The sequence below is a fragment of the Lactuca virosa genome, chromosome 7 (assembly GCF_052849685.1).
Source record: "Lactuca virosa cultivar CGN04683 chromosome 7, Lactuca_virosa_CGN04683_v6, whole genome shotgun sequence".
In the NCBI taxonomy this organism is placed as follows: domain Eukaryota; kingdom Viridiplantae; phylum Streptophyta; class Magnoliopsida; order Asterales; family Asteraceae; genus Lactuca; species Lactuca virosa.
This window is the reverse complement of record NC_136432.1, coordinates 77832277-77856741: the sequence shown is the minus strand read 5'-3', so window position 1 is coordinate 77856741 and position 24465 is coordinate 77832277. Positions and strand designations below refer to the sequence as shown.

The 24465-nt window shown below is 34.7% G+C and overlaps 1 protein-coding gene across 2 annotated transcripts; it reads right to left on the bottom strand.

The window, feature by feature from the left end:
- Positions 1 to 622: 622 nt before the first annotated feature.
- Positions 623 to 10976, bottom strand: LOC145125361 (NAC domain-containing protein 75-like). Of its 2 annotated transcripts, none has more exons than XM_079060823.1 (6): positions 10869 to 10976; positions 10381 to 10561; positions 9426 to 10066; positions 8531 to 8788; positions 7241 to 7333; positions 623 to 1319 (listed from the first exon to the last, which is right to left on the bottom strand). In XM_079060823.1, the coding sequence occupies exons 1-6, from the start codon at positions 10971 to 10973 to the stop codon at positions 1239 to 1241; spliced, it is 1359 nt and encodes a 452-aa protein (XP_078916949.1). In that variant the 5' UTR covers positions 10974 to 10976; the 3' UTR covers positions 623 to 1238. The 2 variants fall into 2 exon arrangements, with proteins under 2 accessions (XP_078916949.1, XP_078916948.1); XM_079060822.1 differs by having other exon boundaries at positions 626 to 1319; positions 7241 to 7336.
- Between the last annotated feature and the right edge of the window lie 13489 nt (positions 10977 to 24465).

Genomic DNA, 24465 nt, shown 5'->3' with positions numbered 1-24465 from the left:
AAATAATAAATAAATATATAAAATAAATAATCAATAATCAATAAATAAATCAAAAAATAAATAAGGAAGGGTAATACAGTCTTTTTAGATATGACAGGGACCAAACGCGCAACAAAATTATATCATAGGTACTGTCCGAATTAAAAAAACACAATTAGGGACCAAGGGCGTATATTACCCAAACCATAGGGACCATTCGTGTAATTTACTCTTATTTAAATTTAGTAAAATTTAATTTAATACCAAAAAGAAAAAAAATATCCCTAAAATATGGATGTTACGCTTATACAGTTATACTACAATTATTGATGGTTATTGAATTTACGTATTTGTTTGAGGCGTATGAATTAATTGATAAAATGGATGATGTTGGCATGAACTAAAATGAATAGGGTGGTGTTCACAGATTGTGAATATGGGAAAGATGAGGAAAAAGACTATTACCCTCGCATGATACATGAGGATCTTAATGGTTCCACCTTAACGGAATTTAGGTTAAAGTACGAGCATTGCAACGATATATTGGAGTAAGGATCAAGTTTGAATGAAACCAATATTGTGGACTAGGTATTACGTTTATCAAACCTTGGGGACTAAACATGGAGTTTACACTAAATTAAATATAAAGAAACAATATGCTTAAAGACGATATGTGTAATCATAATGATGTTAGTAGACAGCAGCCTTTCCCTTGGGTTTTTCTTTTTCTTTTTTCCCTTTCCATTTTTGGCTTCTTCTTTTCTCTTTCCCAACATTGAATTGCTTTATAGTTCTCTGTTCAGTCAAGGTTTATATTCACACACACAGAGTATGACTCTCATCAAAATCTCTCTCTCTCTCTCTCTCTCTCTCTCTCTCTCTCTCTCTCTCTCTCTCTCTCTCTCTCTCTCACACACACACACACACACACAAAAACACACACATATATATATATATATATATATATATATATATATATATGCTCTTTTTTGCTCCCTTTCTTGTGCAGTACGTCTTTGTTTTTGATATTTTATCAAGAGATATAATGAATTTATAACGGAAAACTAAATACAACTGTTTCAAAAAGTCGATATTCACTTAAAGAACTGTATGTTGTGTACTGCATGTGTCTCCTTGCTCCTACTCTTGAATAGCTTTCTTGATCAAAGTCTTAACACTAGATTGTGTGTGTGTATATATATATATATATATATATATATATATATATATATATATATATATATATATATTGTTGGGTTCTAGACATGGTGATCAGGGTCTGGCCAGTAGGTGGAGTACTTCAACCAGTCTGTCTCCTGTGGGTTTGTGATGGAACATTCCTGCAATGGAAACAAGAAAATAAAATATATTATATTTTTAGGGTTAGTCTCTAAAAATGTAAGGTTATATCATGCATGCCTGCATGGGATGCAATGGTGCCCAAGTAGAAAACGTTTGGTGCAATAAAGTTATAAAGCGTATGGTTAGATTAAAAATTACACATTATTAACAAGATTTATATGGATTCATGAAAAAGATGACTATAAAAGTTGTATTCAGTAACTGATAAATATTAACATGATTTATTTAAAGATGAAAGTTCGCTATAATTGTATATAACCTCGGGATGGGGGTATATTTTCTTAGAGAATATAGAAAAAAAATATATTAAGGTTTGTATTGAATTGCACAATTTTTTCTCAAGGGTTATACTATTTAAAGAAAATATAACCCCATGGCTACACGTGAAATTTCAGTTTCGATTTTTTTTCTATTATCATGCAGCTACTGAAATTTTATGATATCTTGTACGTGCCACCCCTAATATGGAATCATACATTGCCTCTGCAATAATCATTACTCATTGTTCACAATACATCACCTAACCCCTCCTAGTATAAAGGAAGGATTATCTCCTTGTTATATATTGTATTTTTCCTACTTTCTCTCTTGTCAATTTGTATTTAATCCCATGTAACCTTAATCACATATAATAGTGGTCGCTCAATAACTCCATATTACATTTGAGCCCTCTTTAAACGCTCTCTAATTCATGACATCTTGTACCTCATAAACTAAGTTGTCTTCTTAAGACTTCTACCAATATCCCACCAAACTAATTTAATTTGGCCTTAATAAAATAAATATCCAAACCTACAAAAATGATCAAAGAAATAAAAGACAACAATAAAGTCATCGAAAAGAGTGCATTAGAAATTCAGTCTCATATATTTGCCGTCTTCTCATCTTACGTGTAAATATATTTGGAGTCCCCATATTAGCTCTCTAAAAGAGTCCTTATAGAGAGAAGGGGACTCCAACATATATAACCACTTATAAGACTGTGTCGCACCAATGTGAGATATACTAACACTCTTCTCAGATTCGGAGGCTCGATGATGATAGATAGGGATGTGCTAAGCCACGGGGATGCAGACTCTGACTCTTATACCATGTAAAGATATGTGAAGTCACTATATGAACTCTCTAAAAGAGCCCTTATAGAGAGAAGGAGGACTCCAACATATATGACTACTTATAAGACCATGTCGCACTAATGTCAATATACTAACATTACAAAGCTTAGAGTCGTATCTCTATTCTCTTGACTAACAAATCTCACTCGTGCATCATGTTCTTATAATAAGAAACTCCATGACAATTGTTAAGGTACTCGTTCTGTTGTAGAATACATACAAGATGTTAGGGCTACTAGTGATGTACTTGTTATGATCGGATATTATGATATAGAAGAAGACCTAATAATGGACATACTCAAAGGTGTTGGTGATGAAATTTAGTCCTATGTTGCTGTTGTTTGGGTCCATGACACCCCGGTCACATTTATTGAACTATTTGATAAGTTAGAGGACTTTGAACGTCGGGTTAAGAGATCATAGAACATCATCCCATCAAATCCTATTACAACGAAAAACTATATGACTCATCAGTCTAGCCAACATCGATCTCACAACATGAAAATCAACACTTTGGTCTTTCTAACGACACACTCAAACATAAAATCAAAATCCTCTCAATTATCATTTAAATTAGAATCCTCCCTCATCCAACTTAAATCATCCCTCAAATTGATTTGTTTGAAATTTTTGTGAAATTACAGGGAATCTAACTGGTAAGTGCTGCAAACTCGTAAGATTTCTCAAAACAAAACCAAAACATGGAGATTACTAGCTCTCAAGTTAGTGCTAACATGACATTTCACAACAAACCATCCACATAACAATGGCTTGTTGATTCTAGAGCTTATCATCATGTCATTAACGATGTGAACAATTTGCAATAATTTTCAACCTACGATATTCCAAATGAAATAAATATATATTGATGATCACACATGTTTGAAAATATATCATAGTGGTGGAGCACACTTGTCCTAGAAAAAAAATCATTTTTCTTAGATAATGTTCTATGTTCCCCTTTTATCAAAACCAATAATGTGTGTGGGTTTCCTATTCCACATTTAAAGTTGAATACAAAGTTGTTGCAAACAGTATCACATATCTCATGTAGATTCAAAATTTGCAAAAAAATTTCTTAGCTACTTTCCAAATTCCTTGACAACATACCAATCTTTGTGTAAAACCAATTCCCTACTTTCTCATAAGTAAAATTTTTATTTAATCCATCATATTATTTATCGCTCAATAACTCTATAAACTATATATATATACACACACACACACACACACACACACACACACACACACACACACACACACACACACTACGAAAGGTGTTGTATGGTGTACGTATTTAATTAAGTTGTTTTGAATATATATATATATATATATATATATATATATATATATATATATATATATATATATATATATATATATAGAACAAATATGGTCCTTTAGCTTTATAATTTTTCCCTGAAATGGTCCTTACGGAACTTTTTTCCATGATATGGCCCCTACGGAGCAAACATTGCACATAAATGACCTTTTAGTTTTAATTTTGTCCCAATACTGGTCCTTTTGATTAACTCTGTTAAATTTTTGTAGTTAAACCTATATGAAATTACCAATATACCCTTAATGAATTTTTTTGTTTTCTTTTTAAATTGATATATAATAAAACCTTATAGACCGATGCCCTCTCTCTCTCTCTCTCTCTCTCTCTCTCTCTCTCTCTTCTTATTCTTCTTCTTCATGCTTCGTGCCTTATAGATTCTACTTATCTTCCTCTTTCATTATTCATTGGTTTTGTTATTTTATCACAATCTTCTAATCGGCTAAAAAAATGGTGGTAGCAATTCAATCATATACCAACACCACCAGATCTGGAAAATGATACACCTGCAAAAATCGCCACACACACACACTTGGAGATCAAATCACACACACATACTGGCAAATCTGATGAAGTTAGGGTTTCTTGAACTTGAAAATCGAGCTTGGATAAACAACAATGACAAATCTGATGCTCGAATAACAATGGCGGACCCGATGCAAATCGAGGTTAAACTTTGAAAAGTTAGGGCATGTCTTCAACTCAAAAATAAAAAAGAAAACGTCTTGATACTTGAACTCGAAAATCAAAAGTTGAGGATGATGTTTTAAATGTTTAAGATGGTAAAAATCTGATGGAAAACGTGATTGTTCTTGTAAGGTTTTCTTACGGTTTTTGGGGGAAGGTGACGATATAGAGAGAGATGGAGAGATAGAGAGAGATAGAGAAGGCTCCGATGAACCGCTATCTAAGGAGGAGTAAAAATTTCTTCCATCAGATCTGCTTTGGCGTTTGCAGATTCCGATGAACCAAGATCTAAGGAGGAGATCGGTAGTGGATTGGTGGAGAGAGCTAGCGAGAGAAGGCTCAATACATATCTGGTGGTGGCGGAGGAAGGAGTAGCTGCTGGTAGTAGTAGGCGGACGACGGTAATGGACTTTGGTGATGGATGGTGGTGATGGACGGTGGTGGTGGCTGATGGTGGCAGTAGGTGGTGTGTTCTTGAGAGGGTGTGTGTTCTTGAATGTTTAGTGTTTATGTGAAGGAGAAATCGATATGTGTGTAATGATGTGCAAGGGCAATATAGTCTTTTCATTTAATTTAACAGAAAAGCTAACGGTGTTAGTCAAAAAGACTGTTTATGTGCAAGGTTTGCTCCGTAGGGGCCATGAAAAAAGTTCCGTAAGGACCATTTCAGGGAAAAATTGTAAAGCTAAAGGACCATTCGTGTAATTTGTTCATATATATATATATATATATATATATATATATATATATATATATATATATATATATATATATATATATATATATATATATATATATATATATATATATATTCGTAATTTATTCGCAATGACACTATTTTTCTCTTTTTCTCTGTTAGGATTATATTTTTAATCTAGTTAAAAAGAAAATTTAGGTTATGTTTAATGTACTAGCTGAAAAGTTAGCTGTTAGCTGATAGTTGAAAAACTAGTTGCGAGCTTATAAGTTAGCCGATAGAAAAGAACGTTTTGTAAAACTAGCTAATAAACTGATTGAAATATATAAAATTACATAAAAAAATATTTAAGATAATTTGAGTTTTTTATAATTAATTAAGGATATATTAGGAATATTAATTTTAAAAAAGCTCGTGAAAAGATAGTCTTGCCAAACATGACAATTTAAAAAAATTCAAAAAATAAATTAGTTTATCAACTATCTGTAGCATGCCAAACAATGCTTTATACTTTTAATCTATATTAAAATCCACGTCTTTAGCACAATTTTTAAACAATGGATTCATATTTTGTGTTCTTCGAATCCCAGGAATTTTGATAAAGTATTTAGTTCATATAATTCAAATAAATTTATTTATTTTTAGAGATAATTGTTTTTTAAATGGCAGAAATATATTTATTTTAAATGATAAGCGTTAATCACATACTAGCGTAAGTTTCCCGAGATTTTCTTTTTGCTTTTCATTTTAAGATGGAAGAGGAGATATGGTAGTTATACCTGAATTTATGATAACTTTTTCTCTTCAATCACGTTGGGTCTTGTGTATAAATTTCTTAGGATACCATACACTTGCTAAAGACTTAGGGTCACCATCCTCTCTTTTCTTTAAAACTTACTTTTAGTCTTGAATTTTAAGAAGTTCGTAATCAAATAAATAAAATGAAGATCAGAAGATATTTATAGTTCTATAAAATTGTTCCTTAAATGTTGTTTTAAAAGTAAGATATCTTAAAAACAAAAAAAGCTAACTGTAAATATGCTTATTTTAAGTGCGATTTATCCAATATTTTATTATGATATTCTTAATACATAGTGTTAAAAAAGAAACCTAATATTTCTCTCTAGAGGGCAGATATAGTTTTTCTTTAATCTTTTTCTCCTGCTAGCTGTTCAGTAAGAAAGAAAAGAGAAGCAGGTTCCACAATTTGTGGCTCATCTTTTGGCTCACTTTTTATCCTATTATTTTCCACCCTAAAGGTATAAATCAAGCATTTCATATGATTTTGTTACATAAAATCCAATATTGTTAATGGTTTGAATTTCGATTGTCTAACACCGCAAAAGGTATACTCAGATGCAAATAAAAGCCTCTATCACGCGACGACATACAGATTTTGTTTATAATTCTTTAATTTAAATGTAGTTATAATTGTCACTCGATATACGATGCTTTTGACAAAGATTTTTAACGTTTAGAAAAATAATATTACATTCTATACATTAATACATAGAATACGTCATAAAAGCAGTTTTTTATAAATCAGTTTTTCAGATGTATTAATTTTTCTATTAAATTGATAACTAGAATTAATCATGTTATAACTTATATGTATTAGATTATTAACTAGAGTAATCTTATACGTGGTAAATTTGTATAATAAGAGGTTTAAACTACAAAATGCTTAAAAATGAATGACAAAAAAGAAAGTATTACGAATTGTGTAAATGTATCTAAATGAATTACGGGAATATATAAAAATAACTCCTATACATGTAATTTAGTTGGAGAGTGAAATATTAGATACTTCTTTTTCTCTTTTTCTTTTCAACATTGTTACTTCTCAGTGAGAACCATCAAAAGAGATAAAGAGATATACATTAACTTTTCTTTCTTTATTTTAATATTCATATTCCTTCTTTAAATCCAATATTAATTACTCTTTCTCTCTTTTCTAGCTAGTGTTTATATATATATATATATATATATATATATATATATATATATATATATATATATATATATATATATATTAGAGAGCAAAAAGGTGACAAAACTCACTTCTTTAACATCAGCTGATGATGATGGAGTGCACCCCATTATGAGTTCCTCCAATCCTGATGCTGATCTTCCTCCTATCTTATGATGTTGTTGCTGCTGTTTAATTTTATAGAACAACAAATTAAATTAATAATGCAGACATATATATATATATATATATATATATATATATATATATATATATATATATAATCAGTTGATTTGTTCTACAATAAGAGTGTAGAAAATTTCCTAGATATATTATAATTTAATGCATCAAAATAGGTAATGTTATACTCCGTAATTAATATAATAAAGTAAGTAACATATAATTTATTTATTTAAATAATTTATAACAAGAATCCCACCCATGCATGCATGCTTAAGGCTACAACATATTTAAGTACTCTATTTTGTTTACAGCAATAAAACATAATTATCCATGTGATCATGTATTGTCTTCATCGAAACAACAACTTGGAAAGTGCAAAATGATTACTTGTTCTCAACTTAGGTGACAAGACCAAATAACCCTTTATGTTTAATTATTATTATAGAGAAAATAATTAGAACGATTTTCAAATATTTTGAGGTTTTAAAGAAATACTGATTACAGTTGTATTGTTTACATTACATTTATGATGTTTAAAATGGGATTTATTTTTCATCCAAGAGCTCGATATGGTTGATTTTTGTGTTAAAGTTATTGTGTGAAAAACTTTTGTTAAAATGGTACGTGTCTTCAATTTTAAAAGTTTTTTGGACTGGCAGAAATTTTATTAAAACATACTTGTTATTCCAGAATATATACTATAAAATGTTGTAATAATAGACAAACAAGTTTAAAGATTTTCGTATTGAAATAAAAATTTAAATAATTTTAGTTTTAATTATAGGAAATGATGTTTTAAATAATATGACAAGGATCCTAAGAGAATTGATACAATTTGAGAGTATTTTCTTACCTAAACATAAAAATAAATAAACAAATAAAGTTCGTGGTAAATGCTTTAATATTAGAAAAACCGTATAAAATGAAAAATCACGACTGAACTTTTTTCCTTCAACTTGATATAGTTTACAACTTCTTCTTCTTCTCTCTCTTTTTATTTATTTGTTTTTGTAATTAATTATGCGATAACCAAACAAAAAGTTATGTTTAGATTGTCAAAAAAAAGTCTCAGCTACTAGGATACATACAAATTGTTTAATTTGTCCTACTTTGAAATTTTTGTCCATATTAAATTTCTGCTTTTCCAAATTATGTGCTACAATTATGTAAAAATACATATATTTATTTTAATAACTTACCGGAAAATTTTCCATCATCCTAGACACATGAAAGGAGTCATCATCAAGAATAATGGAGGTGTGACGTAGGGGAGAAGGAGAGATGTTTGATGACATGGCATGAGATGGCCTGCTGACATGGTAGGCTGTTTCTGCCACGTGGTGCTGATGTGGATAATGCTGCTGATGATTCTCAAGGCTCATCTGCTGCTGCTGGTGTTGCCTTTGCAGGTTAGGCGTATCGCACGTCAATGAACCCTCCCCTGTCGTCGTTCCCACCTGCACATTTCACTTGTACCCTGTTAGTCACTGCATGCATTATTACTTGTACTCCATGCATTATATATGTGAAATATAACGTACAAGCATGCATGAATTAGAATAACAAAGGTATATATATATATATATATATATATATATATATATATATATATATATATATATATATATATATATATATATATATATATATATATATATATATGTTGCTGATAATGCAAGCAATTTCAATAAGAAAAGCAACACTTAAACCGTTTGAGTTCATCTCTTAACCTTGCACTCAACCAATATCAACATTTTTAGCACTCAATCCATTCCCATAAGCCAAAAAGTTGATGTAAAATACAATCAACCAATTAACCCTTTAGCAACAAGAAAACAACCCAGATTTAAAGTTGTCCATGTTTCTATCTTTATTCATAAAACCTCAAAACATAACACACGCAAGCTCAATATTTTTGCCGACTATTCACCAGGTAGATTCAAATTTAGGATCTTAAAAAAGAGCAAGTTCTAAGTTCTTGCTTTTTGATGTGTTATCTTATTTGGGATTCATGCTTTTGTGATATTGTGAGTCCCATTAATCGAGTGTAAAGAAGAAGATATATCTGGTTGTTGATTTGATCAAGAAACATACCTCACCAAAGCTTTTTCTATAGGGGATGAAGCTAAATTGCTCAACACCTTTGAAATGTTGCATTTGATCCATTGGATTGTAATTCGACATAACCGCACCAACAAACTCGTCTCTCATGTTACTGTAAGTTTCAACAGTAGGAGTAGCAGTAACAGTAGCAGTACCACCGACAGTAATTTCTTTTGAAGAAGAACAACTCCCACTTCCGCTCCCACTCTCCCTCCTACTAACATTATTCTTTTCATATATATTATTTACACCTTCAATGTGAATGTTGTTATTCATAGCTCTTTCGGACCAATTACATTGCCTTGGTTGAGTCTGGAAAAATATCTTCGATACAACGAGCTCACCTTCTCTCTCCTCCTCGAGTTGTCCAAGATGATATTGATGCATTACCCAATTTGTCTTTTCGGGTTTTCGGTTTTTCCCAAAGTTGGTATAGAGTACCAAGATTTTCTTGCATCCCTTTTGCTTTTGGTTCACCATAACGGGTCGGGTCTTGCCTGTTTTGTGCCACCGTGTTTCACCACCTTGTAGGTCACATTCCATTTGGATTTTTCGCCTTTTTCTTGTACCCGTGGTGTAGGCTTTAGAAGGTCGATGAAAGAAGTGTCTACTCAATCCATCTCTTGTAACTCCTAAAAGATCAAACATGGAAAAAAATTGAAAGTCATAACAAACAAAAACCCTATAAAAATTAGGTTATCTTAGGTGTGACAAGTACTGCAAAATTCACTCAAAAAAGTCAAAACAAACAAGAAAACCCTAATTTTCTTGGGTGTCTTATAGTAAAACCTAACTGATTGAACTATTGAAAATTACAATAAAAGATATTTATGCGATCATGTGTTTTCTTGTGCTTGTGGGTGTTCTTTATTCTTATCCTTTTCGGCTTTCCAGGGTGGTGAAACTTGAAACCACCACTTAATTTCCGTTGTAAATTAAAACTCACCAGGGAGTTTTTCGGGATGAGTATAACAAATTCCATCTTCTCCTTCGATAGTAGGGATGAACTCATCTATCAAAGGGTGAGATTTATTTGAGTTTTTAGCTTCGACTTTTGCTTCAAGATGTTCTATCAGCTCTTGATCAGTTGGATCAAATTTGACTCCTGCTGGTAAACCTACCCAATCCTGCAAATGAAAAAAGTAACAAGAAATTATTAATATATATCATATGAATTTCAACAAAAGAAAAGCTTACGAATTAATAAATCACTAGAGAAAGACAATCTTTTTATTATGGGATTTGTTTATGTGTATCTTTTCTTGAAACAAGAGATTTAAATATAGAAGGAAAATTCAGCAGCAAGCATAATTCTATTCTCATGTTTGATTCTTATTTGTCAAAATCTTATAGTTGAAGCTAAGAATATTATGAGACGATTGTATCTATATATATGTACATTAAATTAAACAAAATTATACCCCTACAACGTACCGGTTTTCCTTCAAGTTTATGGCCACAACCGGGACACTGTTTGGATCCACAAAATTGATGCTCTTCCAGCTTTGCATCAATGAGATCAGAGCTGCTGATATTCATTTCTCTTACTACAAAACGGGGCTTTGTTTATTGGTTAATCGATCAAGAACTGCGGCATGAAATCCTGATTTTGATCACCACACGTAAGAAAAGAAAATGCTAGAACTTAATCCTCGTTAGTTTCTGCTTCCTCTTCTTTTACTACTACTAATACTATATTGAGATCTGATGGTTCTGGACGGATGATGATGAAGAAGAAGACGAAGAAGTACAGACACTAGAACACGTTCAAATACGTTTTTAGGTGAAAAACAAATGAAAACGAGATTGGAAGGATACCCGGATGAGATATATTCTTCAAAAGTGGAAATATTCCAAGGATAAATAGAGAGAGAGAGAGAGAGAGAGAGAGAGAGAGAGAGATATGCTTTAACCATCAAAAACACCAGAATTCCCTCCAACTTTACCTGAAGCAAGTGAGATAAAGGAAAAGGTGTGTCTCTTCTCTTCTCTTTTACTTCCCCTAATTTATATAACATATAGCTCTATCTTTTTTTTTTCAGGCGGTTGATATATATATATATATATATATATATATATATATATATATATATATATATATATATATATATATATATATATATATATATAAAAGTTCAATTGAGAAAATAAAAAAGGTTGAGAATGGGGGAATCATTCTCAGCCACTCATTTAATCTAAGCATAAAAAGACACGGTGGGAAACTTGTAAATATGTTAATAACATTCAATCTCAAATACGTAACTATAGAGAATTCGATAACAGTTCGTTCATCATCAAAATTTCTCCTCCAACCTTCAACAATCATCCAGATTTCTTCAAGTAAACCATCATCAATGTCATCCAGTGTTAATCAATCATCAATTTCATCGATTTCTTTGTTGAATACTCCGAATGTTCGTAGCTTGCAAGCATCTGTTAAAGTTCATAACAGATTTGGAACTGGAATTTCCCAGATTCGCAAACGAACTCAGTTGGAATCGGAATTTCTTCGATGTTCATGAAATTGGAATCGGAGTTCTGGACTCCCACTCACAGTCGACATTGAAGGACTCGGAATCGGTACTCACAGGTTCCCAATCGGATTTTCGGAAATCAAAATCAAAATGAGAAATCGATCAGACATAGGATGTCGCATCTGAAGTCGAAATCGGAAGTATATGATGATTTGGAATTGATAACTTGAATTGGAAGTATCATGTTTTTAACATTTTTAAAATAGTTAAATTGTATGCACTCCAACTGTTTGATGAAATGCATAAACTAAATTACCACGTTATATTCACATATGAATATGTTTTCTCACATGAATCAGTATATAATTATTAAAAACACAAAACAAATATGCAAGTCTGTATGTTATTTATATGTGAATAACATATAAAAATTATATATATTTGTGAAAATACCTTCTAATATTCATAAGTGAATATACCTTGTAATATTCATATGTGAATATAATGTGTAATATTCATAAGTGAATATATCATCTAATATTCACAAGTGAATATACTATGTAATATTCACATGTGATATACCATGTAATACTATGTAATATTCACATATGAAAATATCATTTAATATTCATAAGTGAATATATCATATAATATTCACAAGTGAATATACTATGTTAATATTCACAAGTGAATGCATCGTCTAATATTTAAATATGAATATATATTATGTTTATTATATGCTATATTCATATATGAATGATACTTAAATTGTAAAAAAAATTAATCATACTTTTTATTCATAAGTGAATAACGAATGTACTATAATTAAACCTGATGCATTTTTATTCACTTATGAATAACGATAGCTGAAAATATAAAAAAAATAAATTTTTTATTTTATCTTAAAACTATATCAATATGGATGTCTATTTGTAGAGAATAAAAAATCATGAATTTTGGTATATTTAAAATCATTATTCGATAAAAATAGCTTCTTAAAAATTAAAAAAACGAGTATATATTAAGGTAATGATTAGAATAGTTTAAGGAAATATGTTTTGTTGGAAAACACATGTCCATTCATTTCCCATTTCCGCTGGTACGACGAGGCTTTTGCGGTAAAAATAAATGAGTGGCTGAGAATGATTCCCCCATTCTCAACCTTTTTTTTCTCAATTGAACCCTCATCTCTCTCTCTCTCTCTCTCTCTCTCTCTATATATATATATATATATATATATATATATATATATATATATATATATATATATATATATATATATATATATAAGCTCTAGATCTTTTGAAAACTCAAAAAATCTTGACAAGAACCAAATTTGGACCACAAGATCAAAAAATTTAATAGCTTAAAAAATATATGATTTTTAACATATTTTCTAGAAGAAACGAAAATTATCAAAAAACGCTTTAGAAAAAGATACCAGGCCGATCCCAAAGTATCTCACTTGGCTGCAGTCAAATAGATCTTCAGGTATCTCAAAGGGAGTAAGGCCTTGGGTCTCTGTTACCCTGCAAGTAACGACTTCAGTATACAGACATTCACAGATGCAGATCATGCAGGTTGCAAACTTGATCGAAAGAGAACTTCGGGTGGATGTTAGTATTTGGGTGGAACATTAGTAAGTTGGTCGTCAAGGAAACAGAACTGTATCTCACTATCAACCACAGAGGCCGAATATGTGGCCGCGACCAGTTGTTGCTCCCAGGTTCTCTGGATAAAGACACAACTTTTGGACTATGGGTACAGGATGTTGCGGGTACCAATCTACTGTGATTCAGAGAGTGAGACAACCATTTCACACAATCCTATCCACCACTCGAAGATGAAACATATTAAACTACGGTACCATTTCATCAAAGACCATATCCCCAAAGGCAACATTGAACTAATCTTTGTTCCAACTCATGAGGAAATTGTTGATGTTTTCACCAAGGCACACGACTTCAAAAAACATAATGCATTTTTCAAAATGTTAGGGATGATGAACCCTGACCCGCAGTTCTTCTTGAAAGAATAGCTACCGCAAACCTCATAGGTCTTTGGGTGTGAGTAAAATTGCCTTTTTTTCTTTTCAAATCAAAATTCTTGATGAACTTTACTCATTGTTGTTTCTTTCTAGAATAACTGATGAAGTATATACTTCATAGATGGCTCCTTAGTATACTTTGTATACTTCAACCATTTATGATCTACATACTCCTCGGATCTCTTTATTTCTTTTATTTCTAATCTTTATGATCTAGTTTGTTTTCAGCTCCTAGCTCCCGCAGACGCATTAATGAACCCACAGTTATCATTCACAGTCGCTTTAAATGATATTGTGTGCTACTTAATGAAACTTAAAACATTCTTCAAACATTCAATTTGTCGCACATGATAATTCAGTTACCTTTTCAAAAGACTTTCCGCAATCGGGTCTATTTTTGGATAAAAGATAAATAAACTGATTTTCCATAAACGAAATGTTTTTTGAAAATCTATTTTAATCAACCAGTCACATTAAGCAACAGTTGGAGTCACGTGCAACATATTTAATGCTCCTCTTTTCCTCGATAAACCTTTTAAATTTAATTTAACTTTTAACAGATAATGGTAAAAACCCAAAGGTTTTTCCTGCTTTAACAGCTGGAATTAAACTGTTATTAATTATTTTTGAAATCTGGTGGTATAAAAACCCTTTTTCTTCTCCAAGAAAGCTTTACTCTTTCTGATCTCTTACAGAGGAACTTTTTCTCCTTCATCTCTCTTGCAAAAACCCTTTCAAGCAAGTTCTTCAAACTTTTTTCCTCAACAATGGTGAAATCAGGTGTGTCTAAGAAGCAATCAAAGGCCTCTGGATCTGGAAGACCAACTGGTTCTGGATCCACTATCAAGGATTTAACTCCTTCAATTGCTGCTAGCAACTACAGAGGGATATTTGATGATCACGACTTTTACAACGACGCAATCAAGATCATGATCAAGTTTCTCCCAACTCATCCCCTGTTTGGAGCCTTTGATTCATTTACTGAAGCTATTCCACAAGCTGTTGTCTTCAAGTGTGCATTCTATGCACTCAGACCTAATGACAAGCCCTAAGTTTATCTTAACCTAATCGACGATTCCCTAGTTGTCTTGACCAAGGAAAAGTTTCTTCCTGCAATCAATTTGAAGGTTTTTACCTTCAATCCAGTTCTACTCTCTAAGCACCATTGATGTCTACTCTGCACTGTACCAGATGGGGAACCATGTCAAGCTCAAAGGAATCGCTGAATTCAAGAAGAGCAAATTGCCTGCTATTTGGCAATTTGTATGCCACTATGTGATCCGTTGTCTGTCAGGAAGAACTGGAGGGATGGAAAACATAGGAAAACCTCTGCTGGATATCGTATGGAGCATCTTCATCGGAAAACCAGTCAACTATGGGCAAATCCTCTGGGAGGACTATCTGCAGTACGTCTCCAAAGGTGCCCCGAAAGAAGGCATGACAGAACTCACCTTTTCTAGGTTCTAGTCTCTATGACTTGTGGATCTTCATAAGGATGCCAATCTCAGCTTGGGAAACGATACAAATCTCTTCTCTGCAAGAGACCTCAAGAGGTACAATCCTTCTAAGGACCAATCTATCTTCAGTCCTATTCGTCGTCTCCCTATGTACATTTTAGAACTATTGGACTTACCAACATAGAGGTAGCTGACCATATTATGGCTACGAGTGGTATTGCCTCATATCACTCTTCCCCACCAAGGCCCCTTCAATCTACCGAAGTCCAAGACCCGTAGCCTAAACCCAAAAGAGGCAAATCTTTGGATGTTAAGAAAACACCCGCTGACATTGTAGTTAATGGTACGGGTCCCTCAAAGAAAAGAAAAACCAAACCCGCAGAACCTACTCCTCAGGTTCAACAATCTGTATCCAAGGCTCATGACTCTCTAGTTAGTGTCATCGATGAAAGTCACAATGAGCCTTTAGAGTTTGGAGATGTGTTTAGGCGATAAAAGTTGAATCTTACCCCCAGTCAAAGCCAAAAGAGAACCGAGGCACATGCCGGAGTCTCTCAAAAGACTCCCCCAGCCGTTCGAGTCCACATTGACTCACCTGCAAAAACCCAACCTAACCACTCTGATACAGTAAGTGTATTAGTTTCATCTCAACATTGAGACAAAACCCAATCTGGATTCCAAGAGAATCAAGATGTTGATGTCCACCCTAAGGTCTGTAGGGCTTCACACTTGCACTTTATTTCTCCCAAGGTACTGAACTCTATTCTTTTTCATGTCACACATACACCGTAAACACAAGTTGCACTGCAGGGTCCTTTTTCAGAGGCCCTAGCCAAAACAAAGCAGAGGCCAAACTTGGTTTTACACCAAGGAGACCAAGGAAGCTCTTGAAATCCTGTTCCACCAACATTACACTCAAGCGGTCTAGGCATGGTGAGCACAAACGTGCAAGGATCCATAAACCTGAGGGACACCTCGGTGAAACAAGGATTTGACGGATACACTTCCAATGATTCATGGTCACCATACCGCCTAACAACAGAATCTGGGCTCAGGAAGTTCGAAGTATTCAAACGGGCTCTTCAGGCAAGGAAGGCTCAACAAGTGCAGCAACAACAACAGAATGAAGAATCGCTTCTCAAAGTGGCTAAGTATTGGGCCACTATGATCAATAACGCGAAGACAGTGCATGACATTCTTTAAATTCAGCAATGGATGTCAGAGATGGAGAACACTGTGAATTAGGTTCAAGGCATGGATAATGTTGTTGGCCCTTCCCAGCCTCCCCTAAACACTGAAGATCATGACTCAAATGAGGATGGTACTGCTATTAAGATCAAATCTGCCCCAACTTTTGGTCTCGATGATAATAATGTTGATGAAGTCCAACAGCCTCTCCCTGCAGATGACTTCATTATGTTTTTGGATGACGAAGAATCTAGTGGATCCCAACACTCCACTTCCAAACCAAAACAAAAAAGAAAAAGAAGCTGGTTGTCTGAATCATCCAAGTCCAAAATTAAATCATACAATCATTCTAACACTCCTCCTCAGGATCCACCCTCTCCAGTGCACCACAGAGAACCAACTCCTCAGGGTTCACCTTAACAGTTTTCTCCTTAAAAGTCTCCTCAAAAGTCAACTCCTTAGGGTCTCCTCAACAAGCTTCCCAGAGCTAGGGATTTTCTACAAGAATTCTCAAGACAGTCCAAAATTCTTCATTCCAGTTACCACAATCCCCCGTTTAACAAAGAAGCAACTAGAGATCACCCTAACTCCTGTGCAAAAGTCCAAACATACTTCTGAAGAAGTAAAGTTTGAAATCACAAGGAGAATCAAATGGCTTTTCGAAGTCAGAAAGTTTTGGTGGATCATCATCAAGTTCCTGAAGATGAATAAATGAAGAACTTAGCTGAGAAGTCACTTTGGGGGAAATTGTTGAAACAAGAAAGTGACTCTCTTTAGCTAAGATGGACCCGTAGACCACTTGGACAAGTAACCCGAAGAGAAGAGCTACCCGGAGAACACTTTTATCATCTAATGAACCCGAAGACCTGTTGATGTCCTGTAGAAGAACCATGCATGAAGATCATTATAATTTACTTTTACTGACTTTACTTGTACACGTTGTAATATACAATGTACCATTCAAGGAAACCTAAGTTAGTTACTTTAGCTTATTTTGTTATTTCCCTGTAACTTTCAGGACTCTATAAATAGAGCTTCCCACTTCATGTATTTTCACCACTTCAACCGAGCTTATAAAAATATCAAATCGTTCATATCTATGTCAAGTTATATTAACTAATATTTAAATCGAGTCCCTTTTCACTTATGTTGTTCATCATATACTAACTTGTGTTCGCATGCAAACCATGTTACGATTCAACTAAGTGTCTACTTGTTTACTGCTTATCGATATAACTTGCTGCTATTTACTTTCCTTTACATATCCGCAATCTAACTTATCTAACTTATTATTATTGTTGAGCTAAGAAGATACATTGAGATTAACTTTATTCCGCAACTTATTATCTTGTTTCTAACTCTTATCAAAGTTTTTCTCTCAACAAATTTCACATTCGTAGTCGTTCAACAGCTCAAGCCATCTTCGTTGTCTTATATTGAGTTCTTTCTGGTTGAAGATGTCCTGAAGACTGTTGTGATCTGTGTAAATGGTACATTTCATACCATAGAGCTAATGTCGCCAAATTTCTTAAGGCAAAACTACATGTCCCAGTTCTAAATCTTGGGTAGTGTAGTTACACTCGTGCACCTTGAGTTGACGAGATGCGTATGTGATAAATTTATCACTTTGTATCAATACACATCACAATCCCTAGTGCGATGCATCACAATATACGATGAAGTCTTCTGTTCCATCTAGGAGGGATATGATTGGTGCACTACAAAACATCTGTTTCAATTTCTGAAACACAGATTCTTGTTTTTCTGCCCAATCAAACGCTATGTCTTTCTATGTCAATGCGTTAATGGCTTAGCTATCTTATAGAAATTCTCAATAAATATTCGATAATAGCCTGTAAGGCCTAAGAATTGGCGCACTTCTGTTGGCGTATTTGGTTCTTCCTAATTCTTGATCGCCTCAATCTTGGCAGGGTCGACGTGAATACCATTGTCGCTGGCTGCATGACCTAAAAAGTGTATTTCTCTAATAAAAAATTCACATATAGAGAACTTGGAGTACAACTTTTCCTTCCTCAACATTTCCATGATGATTTGCAAATGTTGCCCATGTTCCTCCTTGGTTTGTGAGTATATTAATATATCATCGATGAATACAATCACAAATTTGTCCAAGTAAGGTTTCCATACACGGTTCATAAGGTCCATGAAGACTGTTGGGGTATTGGTCAGTCCGAATGACATAATCAAGAACTCGTAATAGCATTTGGATGTTATTTTTGAAATGTCTTCCTCCATCACTCGAATTTGATGGTACCCATACCTTAAGTTAATCTCCGAGTAGTACTTGGATCCTTATAGTTGGTCGAACAGACCATCGATTCTTAAGAGTGGGTATCCGTTCTTGATGTTCAGTTTGTTTAGCTCCCTATAGTCGATACACATCCGGAAAGATCCATCCTTCTTTTTGACGAAGAATATCGGGGCTACCAAAGGTGAGAAGCTAGGTATAATGAAACATTTTTCAATCTCTTTAAGTTGGCTAGATAGTTCTTGCATTTTAGAGGGTGCCTACCTGAAAGGGGATTTTGCCATTGGGGCAACTCATGGAATCAAATCGATTTAGAATTTGGCTTCCCAAACTGGTGGCAATACCGTTAGACCTTCAAGAAACACGTCAGGATAATTGCACACTTGAGGTATATCCTTGATTTCCTTCCCATTTCTCTTTTTATCCATGATATGGGCTAAGAAATCGTAGTACTTCTTGTAATGGTACTTTTGTGCTTTCATACAGGAGATGATTTGGAGGTTTTGGTTGGGTTTAACCCCGTAGATAATTAGAGATTCTCTGTTGAGTAAAAGAAGTAGGACAACATTGTCATAGAACAATATTTTAGCATAGTGAAGGGAAACCAATCCATGCCGACAATGACATCAAAGCTCCCGATAGTCATGGGCATGAGGTTAAAATGAAAGGCACGGTTGTTTAGAGTTAGTATGCAATTTTCTAATACTTCGCCGGATTCATCGTTAGCCATTTCTACCCTATACGTTTCTTTTTTACTGGATTTATAGTTCAGTAGATGTCAAAAATTAGGGGTAATAAAGCTTCTATCAGCACCCATATCGAAAAGTACATTTGCATATAAGTTGTAAACAAGAAACATACCAGTTACAACGGATGGGTCCTAGATAGCATCTTTGGATCCAATCACGAATGCCCTTCCACTCGGATTCCCTCCTTGATTCCTTAGCTTTGGGCACTCCCTCTTGAAATGCTCATTTTCCCCATACTCGTAACATGCTCGACTTCCAGTAATAGCAATTCCAAGGTTTGCTGCGGGTGATGGTGCAGGAGCCATGCTCCTATATAACTTGACTGTGTGATCTCTCCTTACGTACTTTTCGTAGACTGTGCAAGCACCATAGTGATGGAAATTGCACTGATTGCATTTTGGATTCTTACCTGCATATGGTTTTTGGGTGCCTATTGTTGCTGATGTGGACGAGGATGGTGTTGTGGCTACGTAAGCTTAAATCGTCTCCCGCTTCTTCCCAGGAGTTTGCCTTGAGTTTACTCTATACATATTCCCAGAATTTCACTTGTTTTTCCCAAACCTTGGGAGGTCAGATTTCTGAACTGTAGTGCCCCGTCAAATTTCTTGTTAAATCAGATTAAAGGCTAACTGTTTGGCACTATCACATGTAGATGGTCGAGAAGCAGTACCCAGTCCTTGGATGCATTAAACCAAAACCCATATGTACCTTTCCACCTTCTTGTATAATGGTGTCACGATGCTGGGACAGCGAGTGGCAAGTTCATTGAATTCGTTGGTATAGGTTTCAATGTCCGCATCCTTCACGGTCAAGTTCCACAGTTCTTGCTCTAGCTTGTACATTTCATCCTGGGGGAAGTATTCGTCGATCAGTAATTGTTTCAAATCGCCCCAGGGCATAGCATTGGCGAAACTGAAGCACATGGTATTAGCATGGTCCTTCCACCATGTTAGGGTTGCATCCGCAAAGGTACAGACATAAAATCTCACTTTGCAAACATCAGTACAGAAGCTTATCTCGAACACTGACTCCATTTTCCCGATCCAATGAGTCAGTCCGACTACCCCTTCGTTCCCATGATAAGACCTCGGCTTGCATTTCATGAAGTCTTTGTAAGTATAGGTCTATGGCCTCGTCCATTGTTAACATTTGAGCTACTTCCACCTCCATTTTTATTTCCATTTCTAGCACCACTTTCGGCTCTAGTGTTCCTGTTATCTTCGTATTTAGCCAGAGTGTCAACGACACGTTGAGCAACTAGCGCTTCAATAGCCTCTGAGTCCATTACTAATTTAGGGTCCGTGGTAGGTGTTTGTGTTGATGTTCCAGGTCTGTGTCTGGTAATTTATCTTGGAGGCATGTTGCAATCCTATTATTGTTAGGGTAAAGAAAGCATTAGTCGTTTGAAGCCCTTTGTTATTCGTGTAAAAGTGAGTAATATTAGACAATTTAGTTGTAAGAGTTAGTGTAAAATTTTCAGCAATTCTTTAAGGATTTATAAATTGTAATGATCATTACACAAAATGTACATTACCCTAATTTTTTTTTTCGCAAAATGAGTTGTTTGATCATTTGTGTTTTCCGAGTGTTAGTGTAAAGTTTTTGGAATCTTCCTCGATTCTCGAGTTTTTCATGATCAGGTGCATTACAATATTTAACATGACAATTTGTTTTTGTAATAACATAGCTTTTTATACACATTTCATTATAAAATTTACATTGTTTTTCCCAAAATTTTGTTATGTGATCCACTAAAGTATGGTGTAGTTAGAGGTGGAAAAGTTCGATATACTACAGCCCCAAAAGACAGTGCCCAAAAGGCCGCAAGGATATTGTCTACTTGTGTAAGTTAACTTTTCTTATCACCTCTACCCCAACAATATTTTCCTAGGCACAACCCTACGGTGTGGATCTACCATAATCCAAAATAGATACCCATTATAATGACCATATGTGTGAGTTGCTACTGGGTCGACTCAACTCTTATTTTTGGGGCGTAAACCATGGCCTCGTCTGCAACCAATATTTTCTCCATGACATGTATCTAAAGTTGTAGCCCTGTGATCAGGGTCTCCTGTGTCATCTGCTGAGATTGGGATACCTTCAGCCGATCAAAATCCAACTGGATACTCCCCTCATCCAACACTCTCTCCTTGTCCAAACTTTGAACCCTACTAGATAGTCCCTATGTGTTACCCTCAATCGTCCTTAGCTCTTCATTGATTTTGCATTACTGATTTATGTCATGAGTGGTGTGTAGTATCAATACTGGTACGGCTGCATCTGTAGGTGTCTCTGGTGTAGGGGAAAGTGGTGGGGCCCGGGATGACTCCCCAATCTCAAAGGTGGAACCTATCGTGTGTTCCTAATGCCACTCTCAGATCTGTGTCATCCATCAAGGAATCGTTCGTGACATTTAAGGAGCCACATGTGGTGCAAGTGGTGAAGCAGGCCTCGTCTAGGGTGGAAAACGTCTTGCAGGGAGTGTTCTTCGTCATGAGTCCACCTGTAACGTGTTGGAACGACTTGTTTGATGGTGACGACAGTAATATTCTGTCCTTGACAACAGGTCCAGGAAACTAAGTCAGATCATGCTTTCCTCCTTGGTGGGATCGTACTCGGTCTCTGTCTCGGATTAGTCAGCATCCTCTAATGGGTTTATGTCCTCCCAGGTGGAATTATCTCCCTCTAAAGACTCAGACGAGTCCTCATCTGACGGCTGGCCCGACTCTATGGCGTCATCGTTATCATAAGGCTCCTTTTCTGATTTGAAGGGTGATGGTAGCTCTTGGACCTCTTGGGCTGTGTATCCTCGAGCTCTAGGGAATTTGGAACCACTTGGTCCTCTTCCAGGTACTGTATCGTCATCCAAACTCCCATGTTCGCCATAACAGCACAATGTTCCTGCATAAGATATCAAACACTGTAGATGTTTATGAGTGCTAGTGTACTATAAAAATTTGTACAAGTATTTATACGGTATAAGTACTTATAATATATTACCGACATCTCTATTGAATCTCTACGTAGTGTATATCAGATACGTGACTCAAAATTGTGACACTAATCCAAAGAACTCTCAATCATTTATATTTCCAACTAGCGCATAAACGTTTTGTCGTGCGTCGGTCAGACAATAATAAAACTTAGTGATGTGAGTTAGAATCGATAAAAGAACATGAAATCAATCAAAAATAGCAGTAAGAGGACATCATGTAAATATGATCTGATTAGCTTGTATTAGTATGAAGAGAGTACAAAGTTATGAGAGTGTTTACAAACTGAAGAGCACCAAAGTTACTCTTAACTCTAGTACCTACCCTATTTATAAGGTACAACTGACTCAACAAAAAGTACAAGGACTAAACATTCTAGCTTCAAATACAAACAATGCCTTGTAAATACATATGGAGTTGAAATCATTTGGATTTCGAACCCTTACAGACTCAACCTATTTCAACTCCTCACTCTATACGTTTCGACCCCTACAATCTCCCCCTTAGTGGGAGTAGTCGAAATTATGCCATAAGCTTCAAGGTCTGAAGAAGTACATTGCGAACCTCCATATACCACAAAATAGTCTTTCGAATATATGCATTGTCTTCAACTTCATTCTTCTTGCAGTTGTTAATTCAAACAAGGAGATTGATATATTGAGCATTCGTATACCTCTCTAAATCACTCACTTGAAACAAAAATTTTGCATATTCCCATTCCTGTTCTTCCCTAGAAGAGGCTGATGAATTATTTCCCCATCTTCATACTTATCAATATTAATCGTTCCTTTCAACAAAGATTGAGGGACTTTCGAAGGCTCTTTGACTACTTAAGCAAGCTCAATATTTGTGATTGCCAAGTGGTCATAGTAGTTGTCTATGAAAAACTTGATATGAGAAAAACCAATGAAGAAATCATCCTTGTTGGTTTCAGTTAGCTTCGAAACATCCACATTTCTCAAAATCCTCATGACCGTGATCAAATTGTTTAAATTCATCAGTGGGAAATCTGCAATAGAGAACTCAGAAGCAACACTGTTTGCTCTTAAGACCACATAGCCAAAATTTTGCAGAAGTCCTTCGAACAATTTGTCTCGCATTATAGTCATCACTTTTACAATCTTCACAGATGACCATACTTATTCTTCGCTTTTTCCCAAGACTGCATGGAACCGAATCTCAGTCTTCTGAACTCATCTTTATCATTAAAATTTTCAAAAATCTTGAAGTGGGAAGATGTAAACAACATGTGGTTTATTCGGAAGTCAAGCTGATTGAAATCAAAATTCTCAATATCATAGCTCTTCTTAGGCACCTTTCGAAAGTAGTCATTCAACCCAATCGAAACAATATCCTCAATTGTTTTGTAACACCACCACTTGTTGGGATCACCCTTCTTCAAGCCAAGTGGGTCATTTTGTCTTTGCCTCATTATATTGTTGATTTGGCTTTTCTTCTCAATTTCAAGAGCTTGTTGCTTTTTGTTCTTCTTCAGATAGAAGCACATAAATAGCTTTTCCTTTATTATTTGGATTATCATTTGAAGTTGTATTAATTGAACTTGAACTCGAACCTCCAGCTCCTTCATTTATTGAGATCCCTTTTTTCATTGGTCTTGTAGTTATTGTTGTAGAAGTCGTGGTCAATGATATGGGAAGTGAAGTCGGAATTTGATTCGAACTCAATTTCCCAACAAACACCCTTTTTTCAGAATCTTTCGAGGAACCAACACCTCCAAATCCTTTCTCTCCCCTTGTGACACTTACACCGCACGTGGAGAATTAGTTGGCAATCGAAGAACCAACTCAAGGATTGGACCTAGTGCTGACTTGATATTGGTCTTAATAGTCG